This window comes from Uranotaenia lowii, chromosome 2, assembly GCF_029784155.1.
Source record: "Uranotaenia lowii strain MFRU-FL chromosome 2, ASM2978415v1, whole genome shotgun sequence".
In the NCBI taxonomy this organism is placed as follows: Eukaryota; Metazoa; Arthropoda; class Insecta; order Diptera; family Culicidae; genus Uranotaenia; species Uranotaenia lowii.
This window is the reverse complement of record NC_073692.1, coordinates 59,262,910-59,273,153: the sequence shown is the minus strand read 5'-3', so window position 1 is coordinate 59,273,153 and position 10,244 is coordinate 59,262,910. Positions and strand designations below refer to the sequence as shown.

The 10,244-nt window shown below is 33.3% G+C and overlaps 1 protein-coding gene across 1 annotated transcript; it reads right to left on the bottom strand.

Annotated features, from left to right (window-relative positions):
- Nucleotides 1-4,333: 4,333 nt before the first annotated feature.
- LOC129749534 (uncharacterized) lies at nt 4,334-5,610 on the bottom strand. Its single transcript, XM_055744512.1, has 2 exons — nt 5,502-5,610; nt 4,334-5,130 (listed from the first exon to the last, which is right to left on the bottom strand). Exons 1-2 carry the CDS (start codon nt 5,572-5,574, stop codon nt 4,373-4,375), a joined length of 831 nt encoding a protein of 276 aa, XP_055600487.1. The 5' UTR covers nt 5,575-5,610; the 3' UTR covers nt 4,334-4,372.
- Between the last annotated feature and the right edge of the window lie 4,634 nt (nt 5,611-10,244).

Sequence of the window (10,244 nt, the reverse complement as noted above, 5' to 3'; positions counted from 1 at the left end):
AAAAAACACCAATTTTTTACGTACGACACAAGAAGTGATCGTCCATTTAAAGTTGTTCTTCGTGGTCTCACCGGCGATCAGACACCGGATGAGATCACAGCTGAATTAAATTCTTTGTTAGGTTTTTCTCCAATTCAAGTAATTCAAATGAGGAAAAGAACCAACACGAATAATACCAGTAGTGTTGGTTTTGCTCCTGAACTTTATTTGATCCATTTTAAAAAGGATCAGGTCAATAATTTGCAAATTTTGGAAAAGGCTCGTCTTATGTTTCATTGTCGAGTAAAATTTGAACCTTTTCGTAAATCCCATACCAATTTTTTACAAAATATTACGCAAAGTCGTCGTTGTCAAGCTTTTTGTCATGGCACTAAAAACTGTAGAATGAATGCCAGATGCATGTTTTGCGGCTCATTCGATCATGAAAAATCTAAATGCCTTTTTGGTGGTGATAAGCCAAAAACAGAATTTTTTAAGTGTGCGAATTGCGCAGGTAATCATTCCTCGAATTCTCTAGAATGTCCCGTTAGGGCAAAAATTGTTGCTTCTAGGAAAAATCCCAAAGTTTCCAGAAAAGTTTCTTCTCCTCCTTCCTCTTTTTCGTTTTCACACGTCAGACCGGCAAACAACCTGCCTGTTCGCAGTCAGCCTCGGCCTACATTGGAATCACGGCTGGGTAATACCCGAAGTGATTTTAATGTTACCTGGGCTGATTCTGCGCCACAGACTCGTTGTTTATCGTTCTCAGAGGTGGTTGAAAATGGGTTGCCCTCTTCAGGTTTAACTAATAAAAATGGGAAAAAACCAAGTCTCAACGTTCACGCGAAGGCTTGGGAAAATCCCCGAAATTCAAATACTTTTTCTTCTCCTTCATTTGCTGATCCTAACAATTTTGTTGATTTGGGTGAGATTACTGAGGAAAAATTAAAATTTTTGCATCAAAATTTAATGGAAATGATGCAACTTATGTTGAAAGCAAATTCAATGTTTGAAGCTTTCCAAACTTCTTTTAATTATGCTAACAAAATTATTATGACTTTACGATTCCCTCATGGATCCAAATAGATGTTTAAATATTATGAATTGGAACGCTAGATCTTTGCTGGCTAACCAAGACGAGTTCTTTTTATTTTTGAAAACTCAAAACATACATATTGCTGCCATCACTGAAACTTTTTTAAAGCCAGACAATAACTTGAAAAGCAATGCTTTCTTTAAAATTTTACGAAATGATCGACTTGATCGACAAGGTGGGGGTGTAGCTATTGTCATCAATACTCGTCTCAAATTTAGACTTCTTCCTTCTTTCAATACAAAAGTCTTAGAAACAATTGGAATTGAATTAGAAACTTCTATGGGGAAAATTATAATAGTTGCCGCATATTTGCCTTTTCAATGCAGCGGCGAACAGAAAAATTTTTTGAAGGGAGATTTGCAAAAACTCACCAGAAATAAATCTAAATTTTTTATTATTGGTGACTTTAATGCAAAACACCGATCTTGGAATAATATTTCATCAAATTCAAATGGGAATATTTTGTTTAATGACTGCTCTGCAGGTTATTATACTGTTGAATATCCTAATGGGCATACTTGTTTTTCTTCAATTAGAAATCCCTCCACAATTGATTTGGTTCTAACGGATTTAGGCGAGCATTGTAGTCAATTAGTTACTCATGCGGACCTCGATTCAGACCACCTTCCAGTAACATTTTCTTTATCCCAAAGTCCCATTGAAAACCCTTTAAAATCAACTTTTAACTTTCAAAAGGCTAACTGGGAGCGATATATGAATTTTATTGAACGTAATTTAGATGTAAACGTTCCACTGAATTCAATAGAAGATATTGATTTGGCTGTAGAAAATTTGACAACTGCAATAGTCAATTCTAAAGCCGCTTCAATACCTAAAGTTAAACATAAATTCAATCAACCTTTGATCGATGATGATCTTCAGTTTTTGATACGACTGAAAAACATTCGTCGACGCCAATATCAACGTACTAGAGATCCTTATTTGAAATTAATTTATTGCGACCTTCAAAAAGAGATCAAACGTCGTTTAAATTTCATTCGTAATGAAAATTTTGCTAAGGCAGTAGAGGATATAAAACCCTACTCAAAGCCATTTTGGAAATTAACTAAAATTTTGAAAAAGCCCCAGAAGCCAATTCCTACTTTGAAAGATGGGGATAAACTTCTTTTAACTAATTCAGAAAAGGCTCAAAAATTAGCCCAACAATTTGAGTCTGCTCATGATTTTAATTTAAACGTTGTAAGTCCAATTGATGCTCAAATTTCCCTAGAATTTGATGATATTCTTTCTAAGCAAAATGTGTTTGAAAGTTCTTGTGAGACAAATATTGATGAACTTAAATTGATTTTCAAAAAATTTAAAAATATGAAAGCTCCAGGGGAAGATGGGATTTTCTATATTCTTCTTAAAAAGTTGCCTGAAAGCACTTTAAATTTTTTAGTTAAAATTTTCAACAAATGTTTTCACTTGGCCTATTTTCCCAATAAATGGAAAAATGCCAAAGTAACTCCAATTTTGAAACCTGGAAAAAGTGCTTCAGAGCCTTCAAGTTATCGACCAATTAGTTTGCTTCCATCTTTAAGTAAACTATTTGAGAGAGTTATTTTGAATAGAATGATGATTCACATTAATCAGAATTCTATTTTCCCTGATGAACAATTTGGTTTTCGTCATGGACATTCTACTACACATCAACTTTTGAGTGTAACTAATATGATTAACGCTAGCAAATCTGAAGGTTATTCAACTGGTGTTGCTCTTCTTGATATTGAAAAAGCTTTTGACAGTGTTTGGCACAAAGGTTTAGTAGCTAAATTAGCTCGATTTGATTTTCCTGTATATCTCACCAAAATTATTCAAAATTATTTGACTAGCCGAACCTTACAAGTAAGCTATCAAAATTCATGCTCTGAAAGGACACCCATTAGAGCTGGTGTCCCTCAGGGCAGTATACTTGGGCCAATTTTATACAATATTTTTACTTCCGATCAGGAAATGTACCAGAAGGAAAAGGTAGAAGATTATTTGCTGATGATACTTTGCTTTCAGCAAAAGGTCGAAATTTACGGGTGGTACGCAGTAGATTGCAACAAAATTTAAATTCCTTTTTGAATTACTTGAAAATGTGGAAAATTTCTCCTAACGCTTCCAAAACTCAACTTATTTTATTTCCCCATAAGCCAAGAGCAAATTTTTTAAAACCTAATGAAAATCATTCCATAACTTTTAATGGGGTTTCATTAGAATGGTCTGATCACGCGAAGTACTTGGGACTCACACTTGATCGGAATCTTACTTTTAAAAATCACATTGAAGATATTCAATCTAAATGTAATAAATACACTAAATCTCTTTATTCTCTCATCAACAGGAAATCCCGGTTGTGTCTGCGAAATAAGATGCTCATCTACAAACAAGTTTTCCGACCAGCGATCATGTATGCAGTTCCGATTTGGTCTAGCTGCTGCGAGACGAGGAAGAAAGCCATCCAGAGGATTCAGAACAAAGTTCTGAAAATGATTTTGCGGCTTCCACCTTGGCACAGCACCGAAGATCTTCATCGGATTGCAGGCATTGAATCTATCGAAGAGATGGCCAATAAAATCATCTCCAACTTCAGAGGCAAATCGATGCAGTCTTCCATCGCAGAGATTCGTTCTCTTTATGTTTAGTTTAATTTTAAGATAGTGTTTAGTTTAAGCGGGACATGTCCAGCTTGAAAAATTGAAAAAATAGACCTATTTTGTGTTATTTTTTCGGAAGAATCTAATGAAGGCCATTTGAGCCACCGCACGCATTGGTAACTCAATTTCCCAACAATTTTTAAATAGTTCAGAAAAAGCTTGTTGGAGTGTCTCATTCACTTTATTGTGTGATTATTTTTTTCAGATAAATCAAATGGTGGATATTTGTGCCACCACACACATCGGAAAATGGAGTTATGGGCGTATTAACCTAAATTCCCCGACGATTTTCAAATATTACAGAAAAAAAATGTTCGGACTTTAAGATTTTGAACCAAGTGAGACATATCTAGAGTGATTTTTTCTGAGGAATCAAATGAATGCCACCGCACGCTTACAAGAGTTATGGCTGATTTTACCCTCGGTTGAAAAAACTGAACCAAACTTACTTATCAAAAATGGATTTTCCAAGGAATCGAATGAAGGCTGTTTAAAGTGTTTGAGCTTCCGCAGGAAACGGAAAATCGAGTAATGGCTGTTTACCTTTAATTCCCATACACTTGGTCAGAGGTCAAACTGTATTCGGAAAATGAACAAAAATAATCCCGTGAAATATTGTCATAAATAATAGCTCTCGTTTTATTGCTTCGCTTTAATTTTCATCCTCTCCTTCCGCCTCAATGGCCTTCGACTTTTTCACCACTTTCACGATCTTAGTTTTCCCGTCGGAAACAACCGTCTCCTTGGCCGACAGGAACGCCTTAACCTTGGCCAGTTCTGCATCCAACAACAGCAGGGCTTGCCCCAGCTTGGAAATATGGTCGTTACATCCGCAACTATCGCCAAAGAATCGAGCCTCAGCCGAATCGGTAGTCCTGGCCTCCGACAACGGTTTGTGAATGAAGCTCAATACGTCGGTCACTTTGCTGCTCAAAAAGTGAGCCTTTTTCTGTTCCTCTTCCTGGATTAGGGTGTGAATTTTGTCCACGGTTCCGGTTACCTTCTCGATCACGTGCTCCTTCTTGTCGGTCACCTTCTCGACCAGTTTGTCCTTGGGATGGAACTTTTTGGTGGTTTTCCAGGTAGTTTTCCACGTGGTTGTAGGTGGATATGGAGTTGTGGTGGTTGTTGTAGTTGTAGTTGTCGGTGGCTTATGAGTGCAAGGGGGCTTGTGATGGTAAGTTGGTGGTTTGTAGTGATTGTAGTAAGCAGGTTGAACTACAGGTGCTGGCGGAGCAATTTCGTACTCCAAAACTGGGGATACATCGTAGTAGTAAGGCGCATGACGCTTCTGTTTTACAGGACCATGGTTGTGATTGTGTCCGTGTCCATGATCGTGATCATGATCATGATCGTGATCATGGTCGTGATCGTGATCATCGTGATGATCCGGATGGTGATGACGTTTAACTGTATTTGGAAAAAAAATCGATAAGATTTGTTATATAGCTTGTTTTATAAGTTGAAATGAAGCAATTCTAATTTAATTTGGTCTAGAACCTGTCATGTTTTTATTGAAACGCAGATTTCTTTGTTTAAAGGTTTAATGCAATATTCAAAATTGAAAAGAAACAAAACATCCTAAACGAGTCTTCATAAAAGTAGAAAACTTAATAAAAACATTCTATCTATTTTTTTATTCCACTTTAAAATCTTTTCACTTTGACATTTTTCAACGAAATATTTCAATCCTAAAAGATTCAAAAACTCCAAAATGAAGAACTGATATGGTAAACACTTTCTTGTACTGAGATTATGAATGAAGTGTAACAATAACTTACCGAGTTTGGATTCCAAACTAGCACTGCAGACCGCGCAGGCGATAAGTATCAGTAAAACGATAAACTTCCACATTTTGCTTGGTAAGCCACTTGCTCCTCTCAGTTCAATAGATACTTCGATACTAAAGCTTGATGACAGCTTTGGGTATTTAAGAAATCTATCCAGGTCCTTACAATGGCCAATTCGCCAGGTATAAATTATGTGAAGAAGGTAAAACAAAAGAGGAAATTTCCATTACCCTTTTAGCATTATGCTCTTTTTTGATTCTTATTGCCACTTATTTGGCAGAGGTACTTGAGAGGTAAGAAGAAAATTATTTTGTTCCGTAATTGTATCTGTTTCAAAGCATTTCTTCAGAAAAAAAAATAAAGATCCATGGCTTGGGGAATTTTTTTGTTCAGAATGATTTAGAAATTCAATTGTCTGACTACAATCCCATAGATGAATAAAACAGAAATTAGGTTGCAGCTTTGGTATTGAAATCGAAAAAAGAAGACTAAATAAAGGTTTGATTTTGGGTTGAAGCCAAATTAAAGTACCAAATGTTTCTTTTCAATTTGAAAAAAAAAATGTTGAAATAATTGTGCTTAGTAATATCAGAACTAAAATTTTTATTGAAATTCTGATATAGGGTGATTTGCCAATCGTTGTCCCCTAACCCATTGTTGCACAGCATGACTTAAATTGTCAATATTTCAGCTGTTTTTCAACTTTTTCTCAAAAATAATACTGAATCATGTGATTCGGAATGTTTTCTGATGAAATGAGGCTTTTGTGATATTTTCTGCTGGTAAGTGTGTATCTTACGACAGTTTTAATTTTTCTTGTTTTTTTCGCGCGGTTTTTGTGCTAATTGTTAACAAAAACCTTAACATTCCTTCTACGGCAAATAAGGTTTTACGTCAGAACAAAACATTTTTCGTATCAGTTTTCTATACGAAACGTTTGTTGGACAATTTTAACACCATGATTTTGAAAAAAAAATTATAATCTATACTTAACCAGAAAATATGTTGGATCGTGCAACAATTAGTCCGTTCAATCTCCTCCTGCCCCATTGTTGTACATAATTCCGCTGCAAAATTTGTTTGGAAATTTCAAATTTATAAATTCAATAACTTTGTTCGGTTGTTTTTACAGCTAAAAATAGCAATAAAAATTTTGGAAGCGATTGATTAAGTCCTGAATTATAACAACGTTTTTCGAATTAGTAAGGTACCTTGTACGGAAAAATCCAAATTTTCATTCAAAAACCATCAGCGATGTACTGAAAGTTCGAAAAGCATAATATTGTTTTTTTAAATATTTCTTGTTTCTTGCAATACATTGTATGTGAACAAAAACTAAACCTAACTTGTACCCCAGAAATGATATTCGTTGTCATACAAAAAAATCAAAATAGGCAAATATTTTTTAATTTTAGAGTTTTGACAGCGAATTTGAAAGGTGGTTAACCGGATTTAAATAAGAATCGCATTATACTGCTTTGCATAGCCCATAAGTATGATGATTTAAAACTTTCGCAAAAACATGTCATGAAATTATTGAAAGCTTCAGAAAGCAAATCCTGCAATTTTACAATACTTTTCAATGGATTACGATTTTTTATTTCGAAATGATTATAATTTTTTTCATGAAATACTTTGCTTCTTCTCATGCTAGCAAACAATTAATCTTAAGAATTGGCAAAATCAATAATTTAAAACAAAATTAATTTCAAACTCATTTGAATTTCTTGTATCTATAAGCGAAAAGTTCTTCTTGCATTCAAATTGTCATACAAAATTGAACACGTTCATTGACTACATGCTACTAAAACAACTCGAATTGTCTATTGATATGACATGTTTTTTTTTCTGAATTAGTGGATATTTACATTTAACCAGTAATTTTAGTAAGTTCTGTGCTTTAATTAATTATTTTCCACTCACAATTTTCACATTTTTTGCACTCAATGTTGATTTTTAATAATTAATTCAATAATTCAAAGACACTTTGTATATCCATAAGTTTATTTTTTCTACCGTTAAATCTTATAAATGAAGTTTTGAAATTATTAAACTCGTTGAAAGAACTTATGTATGTATGAAAGTCGGGCAGTTTGCATTGTCTGAAAAGTGTCCAAGTCAACTCAACTGCATTGGCTTTGAGAGACTACTTTTTTATCAGATTTATTTTGAAATCCTCAACACTCAACATTTTATGCAAAGAATCTAAAAGCTGTTCTGAAAAATCTGTTTCTCTAATTTCGTGATAAAAAATCTAAAAGAATTTTATTCCATGTCTACAGCGATCCCCTTGATATTGTTTTTAATATTGTCAGAATATTGTACAGGAGGAAAATTACGACCCTTAATCCCAAAAACTAGAAGTCGAAGGTTGGAAGACCTGGAATATTACTTATCTGACGTGCAATTTTCTCAGTAATTCGAATCTGCCGTCGAGTTGCCGTCACTGGAGACATCTATGTGAAGCTTTATTTGGCCCTTATCATCCAGAAAAATAAACAGTCATAGCTTTGCGAAACTTAATTTGATCCAAAACAGTTTTTCAGCCGGAAAACTCTTGGAAAGCATTTCTATGTGATGTGATTGTTTCCTGAAGATGGATGAAATGCTACAGAGGTTACATTCATTACAAATAAACCCACTTATATGAAAAAGATATTTAAATCAATTAACTTTTCGAAAAAAAAAATCTTATACAAAATTGTATATCATGAGCATAAATCAGTCAAACGTTCTGAAACTTTAGGCGTGGTTGTGTCCATTTTCAAGTTTTAAATTGAGATTCATTATGCAAAAATCGATCAACTTCAAAGTGAGTCCTAAAACATTTGTTTTATAAAATCGCATCTTCTTCATAAGGGTAAAAGGGGGCAAAACAGATCACGTTTTCTAATCTTTTCACCTGTTGATAGCCACTTAAAAATTTAGCATTAAATACCTTTCAGTTCATTCTATGAGATTTGAAAGACATAAAATTTTATGTTGGTAGGACATATAAAAAAAAGGCAGAACACTGGGCAAATTAGGTTAAATAACACTCCACTCAAATGGCTTCGGGTAAATTAAGAGGTGGGTTTGAGTTTCTGAGAAAACTTCACGTGTGATAAATGCTATTCCAGAAACTCAAACTGGCGGCTATGTGTTTTTTAGGCCGAATTGGAATTAGAAAGGGCATTGGACGGTTTATATGGAAGACCCCCCCCGTCCCCCTCCCCTCTCATAAGGGGCCGTCTAAAAATTAGATTGCATTTGAACTAGAAGTTCTCATATTAAGCTTCCATAACAAATATCAGCCTATTCGACCTCATGGTGACTGATTTTTAAAATGTGCAACCATTGGAAAAAATCGGACAACATTATGCACGACACAAAATTTGCCTGTGCAACTATTGGGCACAGACAAGCTGTTTTAAATGATTTTTTAAATTTTTATGTCACTTTTTTCAAACACTTGAACTTTTGGATCTTGTTGACCAATCCTGTCTGAGTGCATCGTCAAAAAAAATCGAGTGAATTTGGTTGAAATGACTAAAATACAGCATAAACACCAAAATCATGTGCTTAGCTGTGCAACGATTGGCAAATCACCCTAACTAAGCACAATTATTTCAACATTTTTTGCATATTTAGAATTTTTATTTTTACAGAACGTATGGCTTCCGAACAATAAAAACAAGGTTGTCTTAATCTAGAGAAATGTATTATTTGCTCATTTGTTCAAGTTTTATATCTTTTAAGATTATTCAGGTCCATACTTACCTAACTAAGAAGTTACCGTGATCATTATTGTAAGTAAGAAAGATAAGGAAAACTAGTTTGGTGCTTTTTTGTCAAAACTTAAAAAAAAAAATGATGAAGATTACACGTTTTAAAATGATTAATTGGTTTCAGTTTTTCGCTGCTAGATTTCGGAAAAGTGTTCGTCTTAGAAGATAACTTTTGACAAATTTGCCAAAATCTTGTTAAAAAAATTTGACGAGCGGCAGTTTTAAATAACTTTTTAAAAGATTCAAAACCCAAAAATATTTTTTGTCACTTATGTAATTTTTGTATTTCTTGTATATTTTCTGTATTTCGTGTATTTTGTGTAATTTAGTAATTTTTGTCACTTTTGTCATTATGGTCATTTTTGTAATTTTTGTCATTTTTGTCATTTTTGTCATTTTTGTCATTTTTGTCATTTCTGTCATTTTTGTCATTTTTGTCATTTTTGTCATTTTTGTCATTTTTGTCATTTTTGTCATTTTTGTCATTTTTGTCATTTTTGTCATTTTTGTCATTTTTGTCATTTTTGTCATTTTTGTCATTTTTGTCATTTTTGTCATTTTTGTCATTTTTGTCATTTTTGTCATTTTTGTCATTTTTGTCATTTTTGTCATTTTTGTCATTTTTGTCATTTTTGTCATTTTTGTCATTTTTTGTCATTTTTGTCATTTTTGTCATTTTTATTTTTGTCATTTTTGTCATTTTTGTCATTTTTGTCATTTTTGTCATTTTTGTCATTTTTGTCATTTTTGTCATTTTTGTCATTTTTGTCCTTTTTGTCATTTTTGTCATTTTTGTCATTTTTGTCATTTTTGTCATTTTTGTCATTTTTGTCATTTTTGTCATTTTTGTCATTTTTGTCAATTTTGTCATTTTTGTCATTTTTGTAATTTTTGTCATTTTTGTCATTTTTGTCATTTTTGTCATTTTTGTCATTTTTGTCATTTTTGTCATTTTTGTCATTTTTGT